Source organism: Dendropsophus ebraccatus, chromosome 7 (genome assembly GCF_027789765.1).
Source record: "Dendropsophus ebraccatus isolate aDenEbr1 chromosome 7, aDenEbr1.pat, whole genome shotgun sequence".
In the NCBI taxonomy this organism is placed as follows: domain Eukaryota; kingdom Metazoa; phylum Chordata; class Amphibia; order Anura; family Hylidae; genus Dendropsophus; species Dendropsophus ebraccatus.
The window spans coordinates 65368636-65395257 of record NC_091460.1 but is presented as its reverse complement, the minus strand read 5'-3'; the positions used below and the strand labels follow the sequence as shown (position 1 = coordinate 65395257).

General features: G+C 39.3%; 1 protein-coding gene across 8 annotated transcripts in view; it reads right to left on the bottom strand.

Moving 5' to 3' along the window:
- MICU3 (mitochondrial calcium uptake family member 3) overlaps nt 1–26622 on the bottom strand; it is a 108191-nt gene that overhangs the window by 25035 nt on the left and 56534 nt on the right. For 2 of the 8 annotated variants that reach the window (XM_069977664.1, XM_069977667.1), the window contains exons 6-10: nt 25567–25649; nt 15333–15404; nt 10549–10587; nt 3384–3479; nt 1059–1159 (exon numbers count right to left, since the gene is read on the bottom strand). In XM_069977664.1, the coding sequence (XP_069833765.1) occupies nt 1059–1159; nt 3384–3479; nt 10549–10587; nt 15333–15404; nt 25567–25649 (391 nt within the window). The remainder of the gene's footprint in view (nt 1–1058; nt 1160–3383; nt 3480–10548; nt 10588–15332; nt 15405–25566; nt 25650–26622) is intronic. The other 6 variants (XM_069977669.1, XM_069977671.1, XM_069977665.1 and 3 more) reach the window with 3 other exon arrangements.

The window sequence follows — 26622 nt, the reverse complement described above, 5'->3', positions numbered from 1 at the left end:
TGGGGACCCTATCACATGACCTTCACTAGAGGAGACAGTACAGACGAAGACACAATAAGGAGCCAGGAGCGGTAAAAGCCATCTCCTCAAAGAGGAGCAGAACACCCATGATTTTGAAAGGTGTTCTGCTCCTCCTAGGTGGTTAAATGGGATACTGTGCATCCCCACTTAATACCCGTTTGGAAAATTGAGCAGGTGGCATACAGCGTATGCCTCCAACCCAGTAACAGTATGGACACTGGCCCATTCAGGAGCAGAAGCTTTGTTAGCCAACAAACACAAACACCTGAATGTTTCTGAACCGAGGTAACACTGTACTGGAAAGGTTTAAATGCAGTACCTACTGCACAAGGGAGTCATACCAGATATTGAAAGCAAAGGTTCGCATAGTTTGGCCACTCACAGATATGTGGTATTAGATTATTATTTTCCTCCATAAATAAATTATCAAGAATAATATTTTGACTCTTTTGTTTCATTTGGTTCTCTTTATTTTTAAGGACTGAAATAATATTACGTCAAATTTATGCAAAAATATAAAAGGGTTCACAAATTTTCAAGCACCACCGTATGTTCTGATGTTTATTGATAGCAAATTGTGTTCTGTGTTTGTTATCTGTAATATACAAACAAGTCACCTGAGAAAAACAGTTGCTTTATATAGATCTGGCAATATTAGAAACAAAGCTGGAGGAGGAGGAGCATGTTTTGCATGTCTGTATGCTTTGTTATCCATGACGGAATGTCCTATTTTCTATAATAGTGGTTAATGTGTTCATTGTTATAATGTTCTGTGTCTGAAGGAGGAAAAGGCCCCAAGAGAAGGTCATGCAATGCTTCTGTGTTAGTAAGGTCTGAAGCTGACTGCTTGTATGTTGTGAGTCCCATATATATTGTTCCTCTAGTCTAAGTCTACCCTATTCAGAATATGTAGAATTAGCTCAGGTTGATGTTATAGTTGTGTTACTACTTAGGTGTAATATAGCTTTTTCAAAGATATAATTAAGTCTAGCTATATCATTTCTTAACATTTATTAATATGCATATAAGAAACTCACCTATAAAAGTCTTCAAAGTTAAGTTCGATTTTTCCTTTCTTCCCAAAAAAATGCACAAGCAGTGTGGTATGTATCATGGAGCTGGTAAGCTCATCTGCGCCCTTCATAGGGAAGATAAATATTACACAGGGTGAATGGCCATATGCAATGTCACTATGTAATCCATACTACAAAAGGTTTTCCTTCTCATAATATGCAATGAGTTTATGAATTATTTGTGTTGATGTTTTCTTTTAATAATGATAACGACAAAGGATTGTTTGGGAGACAGTAGCCAGCCAATTATCATCATCACAGTATTGTAAGTTCACCAGGATGGCAGACAGTTGTACCGTCACCTTCTTGTTCTGGCCAATGTTGGATCGTAAGCATGGGCTATATAATGTAACAAAGTGTATATATTCATGGCAATGCAGCCAATAAGATCAATGGCAACTGGAATCATATATATTATTACACCTTTTTTTTTATTACTAACTTTTTTTATCACAGCTTGGACAGAAAGTTTGAAGTATTTTGTTAGTAAATCTCCCCCACCTGTTGTGAGTTCTATTAGTTTTATTAGATTTATTAGCTAGGTTTGTCACCTCCGTTACATGTTCCGTCCAAAATACCAGTAAAAATATCAAAGCATAAAGCACTATTATGCCTGCTCAAATAACAGACACCATGCCAGATTAATGCCTAGGTGTTTTTTTTTATTACCCAGGATTAAAGAAAAGCATAAGACTGTCCTATACATTTTTATGACAGTTTACAATTTGGGGGGGTAAAAATCATTATGGGCAGGGGGTGGGGGGGAAATACAAAAGAAGTTATAGTCACCGGTGCCACGTAGGCCTCCTGGACCCCAGCTGGCTTTCTTTTGAGCTCCCCTCCAGCTACGTCACAACCAGGCTGACTAGGGCGCGACACCGCAGCAGTCACTGATTGGCTGAGTGGGCTAAATGCCACCCTTCTGTGACGTTGAACCTGGGTTGTGACATACCTGGAACCTGGGAGAAGATGACATCCGGCTGGGTGCGGGAGTACGATGATGTGGCATTTTCATTTTGCTTCTGAAAACCCGGAAATCCTAATATTCTGACACTGGTTTCTGGCATAGAATATCTAAATATTTGGACTCTTACAAAGCAAATTGCTCTTACCAAATACCATCTTGACTTTGTTGCTTATCAATTTGGCCACATGTATGGTCACGATCACACAACGTCTTTTTCGGCTGTTCAACATCCGTCTTTTGGACAGCCGTCATTTCGCAGCCGAAATATGTTTGTTATTTTAAAATGATCAATGTTATTTGTCTGCGAAATGACGGCCATCCAAAAAATGTCTGTCATGTGTTCCTAAAAAGGCGTTGTCTGGTAGTGGCCAACGTCCCTCTTTGAACCCTACTTTACACTTTACCCACAGTATAGAGTTACACTATCTAAAAAGTTGAGTAACAATGTAAATACATTACAATACTTCTACTCATCTACTGATCCACAGCTTATAGTTACAGGCTTTATTACAGCCCAAAGCTGCAGCCATTGCAGATAGTCACTAGTAATAGTTAGAATGCCTGTCAAGAGACACAAACAGCTGAAATTGAATAATGCATTGGAAGAGTTGATTTTGTGCGCACATACTTTCATGGAGTCCCTATATTCCCTATATTCCAAGAAAAAGATGCCAGCAACCCCTCAGGGTAGATGGAAATAGGAAATAAGTTGGGTTGGAACCCTCCCAGCAAAAGAATCTTGTACAAAAAAGGAAAGTGGTAAGGTTTTTTTCTTTAAAAAATAAAAATAAAGATATCTTTATATATCTTATATATCTTTTTATATTATATGATAAACTGGGACAAGTGCAAGTGAAATTTGATTAGTGACTGAGTAATAACACAAAAAGGATAATTCAATGGTAATAAGGTGGTGGCTAAAATTTGGAAAGCTATGCACTGTAGTTCTGTGGACATTGAATAAAATGTATTTTTTAAGTTTTCAAATCTGTCAGTGCAAGAACAATGGTGTATCAATGGAATGGAATGTGCTTTGATTTTTATATAAGATGTAGGTCACACTATCTCCCGCTGCTAGTATCAGATAATTTTAATATTGATCACCTTCTTGGCTTCCCCGAATATAATTATGGGACACCCAAATTTACACAACAATAATCAACAATTACACCATAAAGAATATGGATACATTAGACACACATAACATTAAAGCTGAAGAAAGACAAGGAGCCAGCAGTCCCATGCACAGAAGCATTCCAACATGCAGGTTAACGTAATGCTGATGAAATGGAAGAAGTCTAGGACCAGAGGTTTATTTGTACCTCTGCAAGGTCCGAAAAGAGGGCTTGGCTTGTGCCACGTCTCAGAGTATCCCAATAGCTTCTAGAGACATTATCTTGTGCATCTGTTTTAAGTACCTGCAGAGGTTGTAAGAAGCATAAATACTAGGAAACACATACATCATTATTCATCTGCAACATGGTACATAGGTTACATTAGAAATGTAAAAAAAGAAAAAATAACTTTATTATCCTTATGATTCTTATTCTATGACAAGTTAGGTTATGAAACTATATATATATATATATATATATATATATATATATATTACTTGCAGCGCTTCATATTTCAAGACAATATTGTATGGTAATTGCAATATTACCCAGTTATTGCACTGATAATATAGGTAGGGCATATTAATAAAGGGTCTAATTTGTTGTCTATTTACAGGGTGCTTATTGGGTTTATATACTTGTTTTATTATTACTTTTTATGTAGTTTATTCTTATGTAGTACTGTTCATGGACAGTAGAAAGAATCACACTGGTTATACTGTAATGTAAATGTATTATAACTATACTACCCTGACTAGTGCAAATAACAGCAATCACATCTCCGGCCCCTATCGATGGATCTGTATGTAAAAACGTAATGATGGATGGAGAGTCATATGAAATAGTCTTTTGTTTGATCAGTTATTTCCACAGGTATCTCAAACATGAGAAGCTCTATGAAAACGTATGAAAAGTCGGCATTGTACTATATTCCCTCCCGTACGAAAGAGAGAGAAAAGCATGCATGTTATTTAAAAAGATTAGTAGAGCCTGGGAAAAAAGAATGTGGGCACATGGCAAATGTTACTTTGTTAGTGGTAGCAGCAGTAGAAACTGGTAAAGTGTTTTTGTTTTTTTTTCAAATGAGATAAAATAAAAACTAAAAGAAATTTATCAGAAAATAACTTAAAAAGTCATACCCTATCCTTAGTGTAGATCACGCGGGGTCTGACTCTAAGCACCTCTGCTGATCAGCTGTTTGGAGGACTACATGGTCCTCAGTGAATGCTTTGGCCTCTATATTGTTTACACTGGTTTGTACTGAAAAACACTGTACATTTAGTAGCGGTTGTTTTCACCCGACCACCATTACATCCTCTGAACAGCTGATCAGAGCAATACAGAGAGTCAGATGATAAAGTGGACACCCCAGTTAGCAGTTCTGTATAAAGACTCCTTTACTCTGATCAGGCAGAATCTGTGTATAGTATAAGGAAAGGATGTTTGGGTTGGTTTTATCTCTTATACTCTATGGGTAGTGGGATTCTGCACGTTTGCAATCGAGGTATGAGGTGGGAGCTGGAAACATAATGGACTTTTTCCTATGCTGAAATAGGGGGCATGATGGTGTGAACCAGCTCAAGAATAAAGGTTTTATTTTGATATTTGTTATGTTTTCTATTCTTTATGTATGGCACTGCACCCTAGAATTTGGTGTTTGCATTGCTTTTGGCAAGACCAGTCTAAAATTCCTGGACAGAAATGGGTAAACTCATTGGTAGATATTCAAGTAAGGACCAGTAGATTTTGATGTTAGGCCAACAGACTCTTCACTTGCTGCTTTCAACACAGAAGTGTCCACATAGATGTATGTTCCTGTCACCGCCCTTCACTAGTGAGAGGCCCAGTGGTGATTTAAATAGGAACTCAGGCTCTGTTCACAACAGGAGGAAGCATTTTTATGGAAGTATATGTCAGGAGCCTCTGATGAAAGGCTATAAAGTGTCTCTCTACCCACAATCTGCCTCCTCCCCAAACCGCTTGTACCTTTGGATAGCTGCTTTTAATCCAAGATCTGTCCTGGGGTCTGTTTGGCAGGTGATGCAGTTATTGTCTTAAAAAACAACTTTTAAACTTGCAGCCCTGTGTCAAATTGGTGTGGCCTACAGTGTGTGCCCAAGCCTTGCACAAGCCCTTCTCCCCACTCTCCTCATCATTAGGAATGCCCATGTGCAGTATTTTTTCTATCCATCACTTGTGTGAACACTGCACAGGTGCCTTGATGATCCAGCCCATGTGCAGTGTTCACACAGGTGAGGAATAGAAAAAAATCCTGCCCGGGGGCATTCCTTATAGTGAGGGGGGACGGAGAGGTGGTGCAAGGCTTGGGCACACACACTCTAGGCCACGCCAATTAGACACAGGGCTGCAAGTTTAAAAGTTGTTTTTTAGGACAATAACTGCATCACCTGCCGAACAAATTGCAGGACAGATCTTGGATTAAAAGCAGCAATCCGAAGGTACAAGCGATTTGGGGGGTCAGATTGTGGGTACAGAGTTGCTTTAACGTATATCACTGTATAATGGTATGCCAATGTATATAAACCTGTAGTTGTTAAAAAGAGACTCTTTTGGTTCTATAGATACATTTGTTGTGTGATGAATAAATGTGATGTGAAAAAAGCTGTATGTAGCAACCAGTGCTACCAGTATTTTGCACTTGGGGGATTTGATAACAAAGTTCTTGGTGCAAAACTTGCACTTGTCATGTTGCGGCCAATTATTGGTTGCAATATGCCCGTACTTGTTAAGCTTAGCTGCAATGTATTGCAATCACTGCATTACAATATAATCACATGGTTGTAGCCAGAATTGCCCTGCAGCCTAAAACCTTTTGAAAGTTGCCTCCAATGATAATAAGACATATACATGTTTTCATGTATTCATCAGACTAAGGAGAAATTTAAGTAGAAATTGAAGACTCTGTCTTGTATTACAATTCAGTATAGGGAGCAGAGCTAAAGCCTTGGCTTGGATGAAGTTATATGACATCAGTAAAACGAAGCCAGAAGTGAGCAGTATGGAAACAAAAGACATTCACATTACTGCTCTGGCTTTCTGACAACTACATGATACGGTGGCACTGAACACCACTTTGTAGCTACTTACAAGCACTGGGAAAGTTGAAGTGTGCAATGTATCTATGATCACAAAGAAGCCTATTGAATTGCTAATATAAAGGATTCCTTATTGAGGAAGCAAGTTCGTGTTTTCCTCTGTTTGTAGCTAAACTAATGTGTCTCTCACTGTAATATTCTACTATTTCTGGATATCAGTAATAACTGCCCAAGCTGGTTAAAAGTTTCTCAAGCACAGTAAAGGCAGGAAGTGTTGTCACAGGGACACAAGACAGGGAGCTTATCATTCTAAGAGACGATAAAAGAAATCAGAATGCATTAAAGGGTTTTCATATAGAGTCATTGATTGTCCCTCCTAATGCAGCTAATACTAATGTATTATGTGATAGTAACCCATGATCATACGTCATGGTGCTTGTTCAAGTAAAAAGTGATCTTTTATCAACTGCAGATTATGCTAAGTGGGTGGGGCTTCATGGCATTAGCGCCACTTAGCCCTACCCAGAGCACCACCGTTGGCCCCGCCCCTTCATGACATAATAGGCACAAAAGCCCCTACCATTAGAACAGGTTGGCCTAAAGGTCTGGGCCCCATCCCCCCTAGGTTGGCCCATACCAATGGGCGTCGATGGGGCGGGGCCTATGTGTCAATGACATCACGGAGGGGCGGTTCAACGGTTGTGCTGTGGGCAGGGCTAAGTGGTGCTTATGCTGTGAAGCCCCACCCACTTAGCACAATCTGCAGTTGATAAAAGATCACTTTTAACTTGAACAAGCACCATGAGGTATGATATAAAATAAGGTATGAAAACTGCTAAATTACCCATTACACCTGTGTAGATAAGTCAGAATGCAAAAAGGGGGTGACAGTGTCACTTTAAGCTCAACTGTCATAGAGGCTGCACTGAGCTGCAGCATGCACGCCTCCTCCCTGCCCTGCATGATTGATGTACACAGCTTGGCTTCCAGCATGCTTGCACAGCGTGATGGGAGAATGGGTTCATGCTGCAGCTCAGTCCAGCTTTTATGACTCTTGAGCTAAGGTCACAGTATACAGGCCCATGATTATCAGTCATGCTTTGAGTATAACTCATAAGTTTTAATTAGTATGATTTTTCGATTTTCCCATTCTTATTTCCTATTTTATTATAATAGTAAGCTTTATTTGCTGAAAATGTATTCCTCTTTTTCAGAAGGCTGGTGGACTTTTTTCTGCTGTTGTTTGTGTGTTTTATTACACTACGGGCACCTGACCTGGGGATGTAGCACTTAAGAAGATCATTTACTTTATCATAATGTTGAATGTATGAATGTTTTAGTCTCAATAGAACCTACTGTTTGTTCACACTGGCCCAGTATACAGCAGGAATGCTGGTACTGTACCATAATCATAACATAAATAAAGATCCCTATGGGAAAAGCAGCAAGACAGACACATCCTATTCTACTTGTGTCATTCTGAATGAAGGAGAGCGCTGCTGAGCAAAAATAACAAGTAATTAGCAACAGTAAAAATATTGACATATCTTCATTAAATACCAATCTCCAAAACACTTAAAAGTGGACTGTAAGGAACGCTCCAGTGACTGGAGAAAAAGGAAAGAAAACAACACTAACTTTTGACATCTGGGAAACATGCAGCAGCAGGCAGCGGGCATTTACAGACCTTCTCAGGTGGAATTGTCACTACCAAGTACTAAAGGAATAAATGGGGTATGACTTGGATAGTAATGTAGGAAAGTGAACTCTAATGAATTCAGGTCACTCTTGGAGCAAAACGGTTTTCCAGATAAGGCTTAATCCAGCAGAAAAAAAAATTCTAAGGGTAAATTCACACGGGTGGATCCTCCGGGAGTCTCACGCACGAAATTCACAGCTAATCCGCAATACACGTATTAATAATAATAAGAATAATACATGTATTGTGGATTAGCTGCGGATGCGCATCCGCTTGTGTGAATTTACCCTAAAAAAATGTTTACTGATCTGCTGATCACATACCAAAAAAGAAGCTGTGATGCTTACAAGTTTTGAGTAATCCTCTGTACACATTTAGGCTATGTTCACACTATGTAAAAGTACGGCCGTTGTTGCCGATGGCGGAACAAATTTACCGCGGTGGAACAATGCCTTACTTTCAATGGGATCCCGGCCGGAGCGTACACACATCGTATGCGCTCTGCCTGGGATCCCATACGCCGCAGCAAATAACTGACATGTCAGTTTTCTGCGGCCGGAATTCAGTGAATTCCGGCCGCAGAAAGCCCTTTCAGTTCACACAGTGAAGTGAGCGACTCCGGCCGCTTGCTTTACTGTGTGCTATGAAAAGCTCTGCTCCGCGGCCGGAAAGATCATCCGGTCGGTACTTAAGTACTGGCCTGGATGATCCGTGCAGAGACCGGCCGTTCCGTGACCTGGCCGGAGTCACAGAACGGCCGGTCTCTTACGTTCTGTGAACATAGCCTTAGATGTTGCCAATCATGTACCCATAGAAATAATGTCGGAAGAGTACAGTGTTGCAGCTGCTGTGATGTGTACAGTACTGCGATGAGATACGCTTATTTCATACCTTCACAGCAGATTCTGTATACATAACTCAACCAGATTTGACTGCAAAAATGAAGTTCACAGAATGAATGTACAGTATGTGTAAAGTCAAATACTCTAAGGATATGTTGAAACGTTCACACAACACATTGTTTTGCCAGATGTCATTTTAAAAGTGTTGTTATAATGCTTGAAATCTAAATCAACAATAGATAAGATATAAAGGAAGTTTGCAATTTACTTTCATTTTTTTTTTAAAATTATCATGGAAAAAATGGCACTTCCTGTTTTCTGACAAGTCCAGTGTTTTCTAGGTTATCTGAGCGCTCACAGAGAAGGCAGTCATGTGATTCATGGACGCATTGAGACGTGCCTCTCTGTACTGGCCGGCCATCATGCATTTAGTCTGTTTTCTTTCAACCAGCACAAGTCAGAAAATCTGCCTTCAGGAGACTGGACCTGGATTTCTGTAAGTTCAGCTTTGTTTACAGCATGATAAAAACAACAATATATAATGAATGTTTATTGCAAACTTGCTTTATATCACCTGCCCTGTTGATTTAGACTTTATAAAATACAACCTTAGTTTTGACTTAAAGTGTACCTGTTGTTATAACTTTTAAATATATAATATTGGCACCTAGATTGTGGCACCTAAATGACCGCTTTGGAAAAAGGTGGCCGTAAAACAGCCACAAAGAAATGTTGTTGGAACATGGCCTAAGCCTGTAGTTTGCTGGCCCAACTGAAGTTGAAAACTATTGTTTCGCATCTATACCTTTAGACTTTACAAGACTTCTGGGATATTATACAGCTGAAATATTGGGAAAAACAGGAACCTTAATAATGGAGTCATAGCTGCCAGACTGACACCTGTATTGCTCAATTGTGGATTGCCAAGCATGTCTGGCAGCAGTCACACTACACGATTTCCTATCTCAGTTTTTTTTTTAACATAACTTAGGTAGAGAAATGATCTACAAAGCCTAGGCTCCATAATAACATGGCTGTAGACCAAGTAACATAAGCTGATCCTGCTGCATGGTGGGATAACCTATGTATTGGTCTCTACACACAATACTCTGGAGAAATAGCAGCTAACTGACACTATCTGGTCACTGACCCACAACCCGAGATAAAAACTGGTTGATAGCTTCTGCTGAACATGTCATCATGTAATCTTGGCTGGAAATGATATATTGTTTTGTTTCCATCTAATTAAGTGATTTATATTTCTAGGATATGCCATCACTTTATGATCATTGGGGGGTCCAGCTTTTGGGGCCACCACTGATTATGAGAATTAGGAGGGTGTATCACTGTTAAAGAACTGTGTCTGTGCATAGCAACTACAGTGAAGAATACAATTCCAGTGCTGTGATGAGATATCTAACAATATACTATTAATTTATGAGAATACCCCCTTTATTTGCCATAGATTTTCTTTTTTGTACTAAACAAATGAGATACACTGTTTCTTAGGTTCAGTTACACATAATAATTAACCATGGCCTTTTTTGACCTGTACAATATACATAGGAGCCTATCATCTAGTAATTGGTATTAGTAATACAAAAATGCATGCAAGTGACTAAAACTATGGAAAAGTATAATCCGTTGTAAAACATCAACAGATCCATAACATGTAACACTAATAGAAAATGTGAGTTTGTCATTACAGGAGCAGCTGTTCTAGTAAGCAGTGACAGTTCTCACAAGACTCGCACATTGCATGTTAAAGTACATACACCGTTAGTTGTTGCAAGGTATCCATAAAGTTGTAGACGCTTACATACACCAACAAGGCCCAAGTGAGGTGTCACATTTCAGAGTCAAGTCGTGAACAGCAAGATAAAAGGGAAGAAGACAAACAAAATAGGTTAAGGCATGCACATCTTTCAATATTTACAGACTATAGAAAACAGACAGATGGGGCAGAATATACAACATACACCAATCGACACAGTTTTCCTGTCTGACTGTAAAGGCAGCATGTCCCAATGACTTCTGTTTTCATTTAGACTAGATAAGTGGTATGGTTAAAAAACCCCATAAAACTTACCTGATATAAAACAAATCCAATAACACTGAAAGTATGATTCCATACAGATCCCAATGGGTTGACTTTTTTTATTTGTGATACATAACCCCCAAAGTGTAACCAGAGCTCATGGGCATTAGTTACATTGAGGAAGTTATGCAAAAAAACTCAAACCCAAAAAAAACAAAAAACCCCAAAAGTTATTTTGACCCCTGCAACCCTCTCCTGATTGCCATGAAAGCAGTGAAACCTCTAGCTCGCTGCTAAAATCTCCAGTTTTAATAACAGCATGAATAACATGCAATCAATAGCTGCTTACTCTTCTCTCACATCCATCAGTTATCTAATGTGTAGCTTTGTTTTGTGCTATGGGTGTGGGGGTCACTTTTTTAATTAATTCAGGTGCCAGCATAGCCATCCATTACAAATTCCAAGAATGTAACAGTTCTGAAATTCTATTTGTTTCACTTTGTATCTCCATGGTAACAGACTACAAACAAATTCTATGTAGTCTAATCCTTCAACCATACTCTCTACCCCCTTCTTCCTGTGAACATAAATGTGTCAGCTTAGAAAAAAATAAGGAAAAGATGGCAGTATAAATGAAGGATTATACTACTGTGGGTTTGGTTGTAGTCTGTAATCATATAAAGGAGCTGTAGCTAGAAAACTTTAGATATCTTCAATAGATTAAAAAGAGCACCCAACCCTAATATATATATATATATATATATATATATATATATATTCATACATAGTAAACTTAATAAAGTATAGAATGTAAAAAATAAATAAAAAGACCATCCTATCTTTCACAATGATAACCTGCTATAAACCTGGTTCACTCTGAGGTGAGAAGGAGAAAACAGATTTCCCACATACCAGTCCCTGTCCCTTACAGTAAAAGACTGCAGTCACATTTCTCATTCTTATGGCAAAGTTGTTCTTTCCCTGTGGTGTTGCCCGTTTGTTATGTCCCATAGATACAGGCCTTCCGCAGTTATTAAGGATGAGCTAACTGCTGTAGAGCTCAGCTGGTTCACACATGCTGGGTGGTCCCAAACAGAAACCTAAGCAGAAACCCACTGGGCAACAGCACTTGTATGGATTGGTTTACAATCATACATTAAACACTTTTTTATGTCTCATGTAAATTTGTAAGACATCTAATGCCCTATAAAAAAAAAACTGGTAGTGGACCATTTTGTTAAAAACCTAAATTTACAATTGCATCTTAGGAGCATAGGGTTTATCCACAGGATATTGCATAAATGCCTGATAGGTGCCAGTCTAGGTTCTCTTACCGATATGGAGTCCTATGTCCCATAGTTACCGTTATGTGGAGGTCACCAATGGCCATTTTTCCTGTTGAGGTCAGATGTTTCCAAAACATGGAAACAAGAAAACAGATTCATACAAACATGATTCTAGAGGCATGATGGTACCCCAATTTCTAAAGTGGTTAAACTTCCATAGGTGGGACCTACACCTAACCAGCATTAAAGTGACACTGTCACCCCCTTTTTGCATTTTGACTGCTCTCCACAGTTGTAAAAGGTAAATTTTACAGCTTTTATTACATATTTTATATTATACGTCATGGTGCTTGTTCTGGTCAAAAGTGGTTTATATCATCTGTCAATAGGGATATGTGGGCTGGGCTTCGCGGCCTAAGCACCCCATCACCCCACCCCTAGCACCACTTAGCCCCGCCCCCATCCGTGGCGTCATCGCCGCATAGGCCCATTCCCCTCAACAGCCATTGGAAGGGCCAGCCTAAAGATCTAGGCTCCATCCCCCTATATTGACCCACACGAATGGCCGCCGAGGGGGCGGGGCTTATGCGTTGATGTCACGGATGGGGGGCTAAAATGCGCTAGGGGTGGGGCGATGTGGCGCTTAACCCGCAAAGCCCCGCCCACATATCCCAATGCACAGATAATAAAAAACACTTTTTACCAGAACAAGCACCATGACTTATAATATAAAATAAGTAATGTAACATTTACCCTTTACAACTGTGGAGAGCAGTCAAAATGCAAAAAGGGGGTGACAGTGTCACTTTAATGGCATATCCTGTGGATTCTGTCTGTAAATTTTTTGACACTACTTAGAACCTTAGACACCCTTCATTGTGGTGCAGTTATGCCACAACCCTACTGATGATGTGACTGTGTGACTGGCAGAAACGGTAACCTTTTTTGTAGAGTAAGAGTCAATTGACATGCAGCCGATATATTGCATCTGTCCAACTGCTCTATTCATCTAATATATCCCCATTCAGATATAAGGAAATGATTTCTAGTTGCAGAAATTTGCAACAAATCTGCAGTGTATGAACTCACCCATACTCTGGTTTAACCTTCTAATGACATTGTTTAATCAAATGTCTTATTTATAAATTTTACAATGAGAGGAATAGGTTGTTTAGTGCGTGAAAAAAAATCTATAACCGTTTTCTTCTAGTTATATGAACATTCAATGTTTGCTCCATTGAATGACAAGTTTTTCTTTGGCTTTTCCTACTGTACAAAATAACTGGAGCATAAATGCTAATCCCTTCTGAGATAACACATCTGTCCTATTGTGCGTTAAGCAAACAAAGTTTCCAAAAAACAATGTGCAACAAAAGGAACTAGCTTATTTAATGCATGCAGGTTTCCACATAATAATCGTAATGATGACGTCCAATGCTGAGGGAATGACAACCACTTATGCAATAGAAATGTCCCTGCTGTGCTGCTTTATTACTAATTTCATGGAAGGAATTCTCAACTAACCAAATAAAAAAAATAAAAATCTGCATGAAAAACATCAATCATTTTCCCATGCATTTCATTAGACTAATGGCATTGGAGGTTGAGCAGATCTGGAAGCGGCAAGAATGAGGCATGGCTAAAATATGATGCTATTCTGCAAAATTGTATCAAAGACGAATTTGGCAGTAAGTACGCTACCTAATAGAATCAAAAGATGTGCCACATTTATTACACAGAATGAGCCAATGTCATAAATCTGATGTGCTCTTAAAGGGGTTATCTGGTTAGGTAGAATACATGTTGACTCATCTCCCCTCCTGGAGACTAACAACTCCTTCCATACATGCCTTGTGAGTCTCCTTCCCTCAGTTCTAAGCCTGCTGCTTTTGCTGAAGACACAGACAACTGTGTGTGAGCAGTTCTCTCTGTCTCCCCCTCCCGAGATGGCCCATGTAAAGAGCTCCCTGGCCTGCTGTATCTGCACTCTGTGATGCAGGGAGGATAAGTTTCAGCAACTTGACCTCAGTTTAACCCTCCTGGCATCATAGAGTGCAGAATCAGCTGGCCAGGGAGCTGTTTACATGAGCCGTCTTTGAAAGGAGGGGGGAGGAGGTGTTTTCTGTGTCCTCTGCACAAAGCAGTGCAGAACTGGGGGAAGGAGACTGATAGGGAAATGACAAATATGGAACAAATTATTAGTCTGCAAGAAGGGGGATTAATTAACATGTATTTTACCTGAGTGGAATACCTCTTTAAGGCTGTATGATATGGCCTGAGCTGTGGTGTAAACAAGTGCTGAACTCCTAGATTAGTGCTTTTACAGAAAACATTACACAGCTCGATCAGCGTGCGGCCATTATCGCAAAACCATTTGCTTTAATCAGCTTTTGGGAGCAAATCCCCTATTACATGGGGAGATATGCAGCCGACGAGCGAGTGTTTTCCAGTTCATCAGCTGATCACTGGCCCTATTACACAGGACAATACATGCTGATGTAATGTTGCCTTAAATCTACCTAAGTCTTAGACACTTATAGTAACCCTATAATCTAAATTATATTCTCTTATTTTTTGCATGCTAAAAACTGCCAACAAAACTGTTTGTGTGGTTTCAGCCTAAGGATAGGTTTACACTAGAGATGAGCGAACCTGCCGAGGTTCGGGTTCGTATGAACCTGAATTCTCTGCGTCTGATTCCCGCTGTCTGCAGGCTCCGTGAAGAGGGTAGATACAGCCGGAGGACCGCCTGGAAAACTGGGATACAACCTATGGCTATGGCTTGATCCCAGCTTTCCAGGCGGTCCTCTGGCTGTATCCACCCTCCTTCACGGAGGCTACAGACAGCGGGAATCAGACACAGAGAGTTCAGGTTCATACGAACCCGAACCTCGGCAGGTTCGCTCATCTCTAGTTCACACTCTGTAAAATAAAAGCAAAATACAGGCAAAAAATAAGGAAGAATAAGTCTGTTTTCTTATCTAATATATGCTTTATTTAAAGGTGGCCATATACCTTCAATAACTGTCAACTGAATGATTGTTCGACGATATCTCACGCTTCTTTGAGACAAACAACATCCATTTGAGAGGTCCATCATGACCCAAACACCTTGATTTTCTACCTACACTAAATTAAAATTGTAGAAATCTACATTGAACAATGGTCCAAGAGACACATATATAAATTCTCCTATTATCCTGTTGAATATTATGAGCAACATTAAACATGTTACCAGTTGTGCACACTTCTCCTCTTCTCCTTTTCGTTCCTTCTTTTCATTTTTCTTTCTGAATATTTCCTGAAGCTGGAAACAAACAAAACATAAAGCAAATCAACTGTAGAACATATAATAGTAATAAAGAAAAATGTTTAGGCTATGGTCACACATAGTAATTCCGTCAGTCTTTTGGTCAGTATTTTTTTTAACCAAAACGAGGAGTGGAAGTAACAGGACAAAATTATAATGGAAAGTTTCTGTGTTTTCAACCCACTCCTGGCTGCAAAAGTACTGACCAAAATACTGACAGACATACTATGTGTTCACAGAACGTATTTTTTATGAAAATAATGTCCGTTCTTTTCATATTAAAATATGTTGCATTGAAGTCGATGCAAACAACGGCCGTTGTACACACAACGTATCAAACAACGGCTGTGCAAATAATTTATATGTCAATTATTTCTGGCCGTTCTGCATTGCTATAAATGCTATTGTCAATGAAACAACAATCGTTGTTTAACAACCAAGACAACAGCAGCTGTTTTTGAGTGCCAAACAATGGCCGTTGTCTGTACCGTGTGTGAACATAAAAATTTAATTTATTCAGGCTAAAAACAATGTTTTATAAATTTCTTGTGCATCTTAATTAAAACAACAACAAAAAAAAATATATATATATATATACCCAATTTGTATACAGCTCATTCTGCTTAAATGAAACCTTTTTTGGTATATGTAATACTTAATTTATACACAATATCTATGTATATGATAGGTGTGACTTGCTTTTTACTACTTGAGACTCTGCAGTTGGTCGGAATTAGTGTTGTAGGAAGCAGTGTTAATCTGGGGGGATACTCTGCTGAGAACCAGCAACTCAAATATCATCTCTCCACACCGAGTCATTTGTCTGCATAGTAGGCACCAAGCATACCTACAGATCTTTTTTCATACTGTCAGCACAATTCAATTAAATGATTAAGATTTTTGTATGTTGGTAAGATTCCTTTGTGGTGCTGTACAAATCATTACTTAATAAATGGGCAACTTTCTCAGGGGCTGTTAATAAACAAAAATAAGTTTAAAGAAGTAGCATACCATAGTGTAGTATAAGAAATCCAATCACCACAAGTAAAAAAACTAATACTATTTTACATGGCTTCAACAGTGCTAAGCTAATGGGTGCACTATGAGGCAGAGAGAAATGGGTTAGGTGATCATTCTAGCCGCTTTGCTGGGAGGGCTTCAATGTAACTGTTATGAGACAGGTAATTCAACAGTGGTAACTTTATTATAGGTGTTCTCCAGAAGGACGTTACTAAACCTCTATACTGTTCTGTAAAAGAGTCCTGGCAGCTGTATGTCCTGCCCATTATACAGTTGTTTTGGTGCACTTTACAAAGTGGAGGACACTATTAATTTAGATTTTATATTGGACAGGAAATAAGGTATAAGGCATTAGGTATTTTGTGAAAGATAAAAAAGACACGCACATTTTTTTGGCAGCTTTACATATAGTCTTTGAGTAGAGATGCATGCTCGAGTCTATTCGAACCCGATCGTTCAGCATTTGATTAGCGGTGGCTGCTGAAGTTGGATAAAGCCCTAAGGCTATGTAGAAAACATGGATATAGTCATTGGCTGTATCCATGTTTTACAGACAACCTTAGAGCTTTATCCAACTTCAGCAGCCACTGCTAATCAAATGCAGAATGATCGGGTTCGAATAGACTCGCGCATGCTCGAAGTTCGCTCATCTCTATCTTTGAGCCAAAGTCAGAAGTGGATCCAACATGATAAAGAAATATCTAGAAATATAAGTCCTTCCTTTAAATTCCCCTTTTCTTTAGCATCCACTTCTGGCTTTGACTAAAAAAAAAAAACTGAATGAAACATTGCCACCAAATTCTCTGTGTAACACTGCCAGCACTGTAACAAAATTCTCTGTGTAAAATCCCCTGCATAAGGCATTTTCAAATGGCCAAAAACCATGTGGTTTTTGAAACCACTGCAGATTCCACATCAAAAGCTATGTTGAAGATCACTTCTTCTGTGTGGTTTGAGTTTAAAGGTTTTTTTTTTTTAATGACACCAGCCTATGAGGTACAAATTCAAAATTATTAAAATGTTTGTTCCCTTTATCCATGGGTAAAAGGACATGAGTGGCAGTGGTCGGTCTTCCACCGAACAGCTTGCTGTCCCCTACCCTGTGGGTATTAAATGACTTTGCAAATTGGGAGTAACTCTTTAAAAAAACAGCTGTACTGCTTATGCTATCATTTAAAACCAAGGTTTAAAACTACTTAAACCAACCTGTTAGGTTGACATTGGTAATATCAATTACAATTTTTGGAATCATCACAGATGATCCCTTTAATATGAGAGCCACCATGGTGATCAAGAGTAGCTCTGGCCCTCAGGAAGTCTGGCAATCAGCTGATTTTGCAGGGAGTGAAGTGTTCAGCTGATCATTGTATTACAGGGTATGGCATGAATGTGCCAATCAAGAACAACTGCTTATTAGAGATGAGCGAACCGGGTTCGGGTTCGAGTCCATCCGAACGATCGGCATTTGATTAGCGGGGGCTGCTGAACTTGGATAAAGCTCTAAGGTTGTCTGTAAAACATGGATACAGCCAATGACTATATCCATGTTTTCAACATAGTCTTAGGGCTTTATCCAACTTCAGCAGCCACCGCTAATCAATGCCGAAAGTTCGGGTTCGGATGGACTTGAGCATGCTCGAGGTTCGCTCATCTCTACTGCTTATTAGTTCTTAGTGCTTAGGTTCATAGGTAAGGGCACTTTACATGGGCCAATAACTTTATGTAAGCCAGCACCAATCTCCTAGATGAGCCCCTACACTGCCAGATAATTGGGCAGCAAGGGCTGCATGGACATCGTTAGCATCATCCGTACAGCCCTTGTAAAAAAAAATAATAATAAACGCTTATATATCTATCCACACTGCTTAATGTCTGCTAGCTTCGGCTCACTCCTGGCACTGTGTGAAGCCACTGGCCGCTTAGCCAATCACCAGGACAGTGGCGCACTGCTGTCCCAGTGATGGGATGAACAACCTGTCACTTTGTTATTTTTTTACAGTGTCACCAGCTGCACATTGCTATTACACGTAGCGATGTGTGTCCGACGATTTTAGGTCTGGACCTAAAGAAACGATCAGCTGATGATTGTTTCATCAGTTGATCATTGTCTCTACTACACAAAGTTATAATCAGCCGAAACTAATCCACCGAAACGGTCTTATCACTCCATGTAATAGGACTCAAGGGTCTCTGTGAGTATTCCCTTTAATGATGTCCATAATCCCTAATTGTGGATGTTGACATGGGTTGTCCCGCTGGTACAATTACTTTAATAATATTTTTCTGCATGTGGCAGCTTATTTTCTTAGGCTGAAATATCTGGAGTCCTTAGGTAGTGTTCATCTAGCAATGAGACCTATACGGTGATCCAGGGACCCAGTTAGCTGTAACTTGTGAATAATGTTCTTGATGGTAGAACAGTAAGTTAATAAAACATGTACTCGAATAAGGTTACATCTTTTTTTGCTCTAATGTAAAATTGTGATTGTCCTGTCATCTGGAAATGAGCTGACAAGAGCTGGCTGTTGGTTTAGCAAGTTTTTCTTGTCTCTCAATTTCTTCTAATACATACAACACACTTCTGGAATCCGATCACCTCATGCTCAGCTTGTAAAGTGATGGTTTTAGGAACCTCTCTCCAAATTGCCATCTTCCATGAAAGCTCCAAGAATGTTTCTTTTTCACATTCCTCACAGCCGTCATTATCCATCAGTCCCAAACAAATGATCCTTTTATTTTTCTTTTTCAGAGTTCATTTACTGCCACAGAACATTTTTGGGTTTGTCAGCTTCCATGTCTGGTTCTTTGCCTTGAGTCATTCAGATCCTGATAGCTGTCTTTCCCTTAGCTCTTTAAGCGTCTTGTATTACACACATCATGGACGGTGTTCGGTCACTGTTGGGTGACTATGATGTAGCTAATTTAGTTTCATTCAGACGTGGCCATTGTTGTTTTTTACATACATCCCTTTCATGCATTATCTCTTCAAAGTAGATGATATAAATAACAAGGTGACACTAAACTTGGAAGTCTTGCCAACTCAGGTTGATAGTTTACCTCCACATCAGAGAGAACAGGAGAGTCAAAGGTTACCAACCCCGGCCTACAGATTATTGATAAAGATGGCCACACATGTTGATCCTGTGTAGACTGCTAGGAAAACTTTTTACATTGGCTACCTAGAACAGATCTGAAGATTTAACCATGTCCATTTGGCTGCCAAAGGTTTGCCATCACTGCCCTGGTGACTGTACAAGTAACCAAATGTGAACATCAGCATAGTTTTTTTTTTTAATATTTGAACACAGATAAGACATTTACTATGGCCACATGTGCTATATCAACCTACAAATCTAATAAAGTAGGTAACAATTTATATATATATATATTATATCATTTATATAATTAATTTATATTTATTTATAGCTAACATCTATCTGCAGTCTAGTAAGAAACTTTATTTTTCTTTCTCCTTTTACTGAGTTTTTTTTAACTCCTCCATCCCCACTAAACTTTTTATTCACTCACTAAGAGATCAAGTTGAATAGTGTTATAAGCAAGAGCTAAATGTACATATTCACACTCTAGAGCTTCATTCACAGACTGTTCACTGCTGCTCTGTAATGCCCTCCATGCTGCTGCTTCGGATGTGTATGGAGACATGAGAGAGCTACATGTATAGGAACGACATCTTATCTGGAAAAGTTACCTGAAATGACAGGTACACAGTGAAGTAAATATACTGAGGATCCTAAATAATTAGGGTCAATTAGGACCTTACTAAAGCTCACACAAATGTACTAGGACTCTATACAAACTCTAACTTAAATGGATCTTTTCATGGCTTTTCTGTAGCTTTTCTGGCTAATCCAATGATTACCAAGGCATATAGAAAAATTTGAGGCAAACTCATGAATGAGCACACATTATGAAGATGTATTATAGTACAAAGTCATGGGTTATTTGTGTGCCGTCAAACAGCAGCTTAGCAGTACCAACAATATAGCAAAAGTAATTTTGACCATATTGGGGCAAGTAACACAGCCAAAAGAACTTTGTGGTATGTCTTTGCTGTATGTGTTAAATAACGAAACCAAAAATAATATTTTGGACTCTAATGTTTTAAGAATATTATTTAATGACAAATATCAAATATTAAATTTATATTAGGGAGATCAGTCTCATAAATAGAACTAGAAAATATACAATAGAGAACAGCGTAAGTAGAAGAATATTTATAGTTCCTTTATCTCTTTGTGCACAATAATAAGCAAAAACTGCTTCATTTTAATTATAACTGATGAGAATGATGATAGAAGGTTAGAAACCATATAGTTACATCAGTATCACTAAAGCTGTTATTTGTCTGTGATTGTAGGAGGCTCCTGGGTTTCACCAGGTTCTTTAGTGTAGAAATGGTGGCAGCGAAGTTTCAGCAGCTGTTCTACTGAATCTGTTAGACAAAAGGAGCCACGTACTAGGTGTTTATGGACGGAGCAAACCTTAGGATGAGTAATGTTAATCAATATGTGATAATAAAAGGAGGGGCTGACCTTATGAGACCAGTTCACTAACAATGTTCTCACTTTGGTGCTAATAGTATTGGAGAATGTTTTATTCAGTAATAAATTAATCATAATAGAAAATTATGACTTTGTGTATTAAAAATTGGCAACCTAAAGCAAACTATCCTGTTATTCACACTGCGTCTTGGTAGCCTTTGTTTTTTCTATTAAACATATGCGTTAAACAAACAGCAAAAACGTAGTGTGAACCCAGCCTTAGATGTACAATTACAATTAAAAAGTAGTATTACATGCTGTTTGTTTAGTCCTTTGAGGACCAGGCCCAAAATGACCCAGTGGACCGCGCAAATTTTCATTTTTGTGTTCTCGTTTTTTTCTCCTCCCTCTAGCTCTAGCACTTTCAGTTTTCTACCTACAGGGCCATGTAAGGGCTTGTTTTTTACAGGAATAGTTGTACTGTGTAATGGCGTCTTTCATTTTACCATAACATGTATAATGGAACCCCAAATATTATTTATGAAGATATAAATAGGTGAAATCGTAAAAAACAATGCACTATGGTAACTTTTGGGGGGTTCCTGTGTCTACGTAATGCACTATATGGTAAAAGTGACATGATACCATTATTCTATAGGTCAGTCTGAACACAACCATATGCAGGTTTACACAGATTCTCTAATGTTATATATATTTTTTGAATGAAATCCTTTTTTTTTGCAATTAATTATTAATAAAATGGACCTATTGTGACGCTTATAACGGTTTTATTTTTTCACCTATGGGGCTGTATTTTTTAATAGATGGGACAATTACGCACACTACAGTATATTATATGTTTATTTATTTATATATGTTTTATTTATATAATGGGGAAGGTGGGTGATTTAAACTTTTATTGGGGGAGGAGCTTTGGGGTATTTATAAAGACATGTTTACTTTTTTTTAAACATTTTTTAACATTTCAAGTCCCCTTAGGAGACTTTTACATACAATTGTTACATTATGCACACTGATCATTGCTATGCCATAGGCATAGCATTGATCAGTGTTATAGGCGCTCTGCTGATTAAGCCTGCCTGTGGCAGACTTAACCAGCAGAACACCGATTGGACCGCACGGAGGAAGGTGAGAGACCTCCAGCGGTCCATTAAAATGATCGGGACCCCCGCAGTCACACTGCGGGGGTCCCGATCGGAAAGTGACAGGGGACTGCTCTTGTCACACTTAAACGCAGTGATCGCAGCGATCGCTTAAGGGGTTAATGACACGCTGCAGCGCGATCGCTGCAGTCTGTCATTAACAGGGAGGGCTGGGCTGCTCACTGCAGCCCACTCCCCCCTCCTATGAAGCGCGCTCCGCTCTGGAGCACGCTTCATAGCTCAGGAAGTACCGGTATGCCCAAGGTTGTCTGGGCACAGACTTCCAGGGCATACCGGTATGTTCTTAGTCGTCTAGGGGTTAAAGGGCCATTCCAGCAACAAAAAAAAACCCCTCTCAGCATAGGCATGTTGACAGTAAATGGGTACCCTGCCCCACTTTTTATTGGGTGCTCTATTCCTCTCATACAATGCAACTTCCAGTCCTCGCTGCTCTTCAGTGGGACCAGACGATCTTGGGTGATTGGGTGGACTTTCTCAATGTGACTCTGTGAGGCTCACTGAGCATCTCATAGAGTTACACTGGGAAAGCAACTTTTCTCTTCACACAGCAAGCATTGTGTAAATCACCTAGTTAATTTGAGTGTGGCCAGGAATGAAGCTGTCTTTTTAGGGTGGGTTCACACTATGGAATTTGTGCAGAAAAATTCCGGCAGATTCCATCACTCGTACCCGCTCACGGTGGCACGCACCTCCGCCCATCGCATAGACACCATTCTATGGGCGGGTGAATTCCGCTGTCCACCAAAAGAATTGACATGTCAGTTCTTTCGGCATAAGGCAGAATCTGCCCGGCCATAGAATGGTGTCTATGGCCTGAGTGGAGACGCGCGCGGCCATGAGCGGGTATGAGCGAAGGAATCCGCTGGATTCCATTGTGAACCTACCCTTAGTGTACTATTATACAAAGCGATTTTTTGACGATCAACGATTAACGATAAACAATCTCAAACGACCGCTAACTGACTCATTATAGGGAATAAAGGACACATAAGAGTCTAACATTACACCAAGCCAGTGGGCATGCTGCCTAGGAGCTATGGTGGTATCACACACTGAAATAGAAATGTCCGTTCAGGTAGGTTGATAGATGGTAGTAAATCTAAATACCATCTGGAGACTGTATGGTGCTCTATGTACAATTACCCTGAAAACTCTTATACAGCATTTCACAACTACACTAGAACCACTCTATTGTTTATTATAGGACGAGAATGAAAGCTTTCCTTGCTTTTGTAAGTCAACATATTTCAGTGTGGGAGAGGTGCCAACACTAGGCTGTCAGCTGTTCAGGAATTTCCACACGCTCTTGGCATGTCAATTACATCAAGTTCAACACCAATATAAGTCAGCCTACCCAGACTGCACACTCTGTAAACACTGGGAAAACAATTAATTGCACTTAATATATCTATGGGACACAATAACCTAAGCCAGCAGTTCAGTTTAAGTTATTCCTAATATCCCACTCAAATTATTACTAACTTGCAGTGGTCTAAGATGCTAAGATATAAGGCTATCACAAACTGTACAGAACTGTCATTATGTGGAATCCATGTTACAAACAGGCAAAGGGATAGCTAAGCTAAAGCTTTATGAGTGTGATATGTGAAACGGTGATAAATATACGATTGTTAGGAGAAATGATCACTGGCTGATCATTGTCGTTTAAACCTGCTACGTGTACTGGTGAGCAGCCAATGGCTAATGACACTGTAAAAATAATAAAGATTGTACCTACCTATTCTTTCCCGATGTCTGTGTTTCCCACTCACTGCTGACACTTTTTGCCTTCTCTCTACTGACGGGCCACTCAGCTGACCACTGGCCGATACGGGACAGTGCAGTCGGTGATTGCCTGAGTGGCCTGTCTCTAAAGAGGCGGGGCCAGTAGCGTCACCAGTGAACACAGGTAAAATGCTGCAGGACACCGGGGGAGAAAAGGTCATTATAATCTTTATTATTTTTCATGCACTGCACGGACATTGCTAACAATGCACAGTAATCGAGCCACGTATAGGCTTGGTACTTCAGGGGTCTGGCTGTATAATATGGCCCTAAGTCTCAGCCTGAAGCTTTGCTTTGTCCTCTTCTCATCCTATATACTGCAACTCTGCTTGTTCGGCTTGGCTTGGATTTGTAAGCACAAGCTCTCCACAAGCAATCAGTGTGTAGAGGGCTGTTATATGTTAGAACAAAGGCACAATGACTATAAATAGGGATGGTCCGAACCGAGTTCGGTTCGGGTTCGTACGAACCCGAACTCTTGGTAATGATTCCCCCTGTCTGCCCGCTCTGTGCAGCGGGCGGATCGCCTGGAAAACTGGGATACAGCCATAGCCATAGGCTGTATCCCAGTTTTCCAGGCGGTCCTCCCACTGTATCCACCCGCTCCACGGAGCGGGCAGACAGCTGGAATCTGATGCCGAACGTTCGGGTTCATACAAACCCGAACCTCGGAGAGTTCGGACCATCCCTAATTATAAACTAAAGACTGAGAATAACTAAACCACTAGAAAAGAAAAGATGGCTATCTCATATGAGCCTCAGATAGGAGAAGCTTAAGTGAAGAATGATATAAATGCCAAATTATTTTTTTATATACTTTTGAAGAGAATGCCTTTCGTAACAGGCATACATGGAGTAGCATCTACTTTTGCAGTACTAATGCTATACACTAAAATAACCAATACTAGGTCTACTCAAGATTGTATTTTCATTGGTAAGGGATAACATGTAAGGGTGAGGTTTCTGTATAATACCTGGTAATTATTAAGCAAACAAAGAATTTATTTTTAAAGCTATTGACATGTTCAATTTAAATAGACGTCACAGCATTATATATCTTCACATAACCTTATATTTACTAAAATAGAGAATTCTCTGATCTTGTTCGTAAAGCCAAAGCCAAAGTATTTCTTTTGATGTTGGAGTAAGACAAGTCCTACACTTTGATTACAGACAATCCTGTTTGAAATACAGTTTAAAAAAAAAAGAAATTACCCATTGGAAAGAGGAAGCTGATAAAGAATGGCCGGTTTCCAGGTATGGCAAGTAAACATTAATCTGTCCAGCCCCATTGGAACATGTATGAAAACAAAGTGAAGAATGCCGATCCTGGCGCAGCTGGACGCTCTTTAATGTTCATCCACTTACCTGTAATTAGCGCTTTCCACATCTGGACATCTTAATCTGCCCTAGTTACTGACTTAGAACATATTTTATTTTCTTTTGATATAAGAACTTGAAAAAAAGGTCTTGTGATGTGGTTACGTTTAAAGTAGGGAAGGACTTTGATACTGAACAAGCTGTTGAAAAGCTGAAGCAAGAGTTGGCATCAGTGGGGCAGGTGTAGTCTTCTCATGTGGATTTAGGAGACAAGATGAGGCTGTGTACATATCAATATTTCTACCTGCGGCATGGAATAGTGTTCACAATCCAGGATATGAAACTTACCACTAAGAACTCCTCTCTGTCCACCATCTGATTCCCATCGGTGTCAAACATGTTGAATGCAATCTTGAATCCAGCATGAGGTTCTAAAGAAAGTTTTAAAGGGGATTGTAAAAAGAAAGTAGTACAAGACATATTTCCATTTCATACATATATATTGCTTGAAAGTTGGGATAGGCTTTAACATTCATGGTTAATTTACACACAGGTCCAGATCTATCAATGGGTGTAAAACAGACACTGGTGTAAACTGTTTATACGAATAGGGGTATGTTCACAGGTTTTTTTGCCCATATTTATGAAGGGACATCATTTTAAGGGGAAAATACGGCCATACTGATAATTACAGCCGTATTTTGCCCTTAAAATGATGTCCGTTCATAAATAGAGAGCATATACATTATTTACAGATGAAGTTATAAAAATACAAATTTTTTTAATAGCTTTTCGATTTTACTCGATTTTACCCATGGAAACACATCTACTACAGCATGGCAGAAGTTGTATGAATTAATATTTTTCATATAAAGCTTATTTTTTTTTTTTTTTTAATACCATCAAATTTTAAGAGCCTTTAAAATGTATGTGAGTTCAGAGGCTACAAACACAGTTGTCTCTGCTGTTGGCTTTAAGGCAAAAGTTGCAGTTAATGAGGTGGATTATCTGGCTCTTCAGTAGATGGTAAATCTGCTATTGCTTTATGGAGCGCTATTTGTACTGAGAGCTTTTCAATTAGCCATACAAGATTAACTCGTCACAAGTTAACAAGGTCTGAAGAGACTGGGTGTAAGCCTTCTGTACTGTACCAGCCTCAAATCTGTAATATGAAGACAGCCAGACTCAAAAATTTTTGAGCCAGACTTTTTTTTCTTTTTCTGCAACAACTAATATTTCTAGAATAATAACTTTCAAGTACTTTATAAACATTGTATCTATTCGCTGTCCACGTCTCCTGCAATGTTTTAGTGTTTGTACAAGCAGTAAACAACCATTCAAGTTACCGGTGAGTGCTGATCAATCTTCACATCTGCATTTGTGATACTGCATCTATCTACTGCA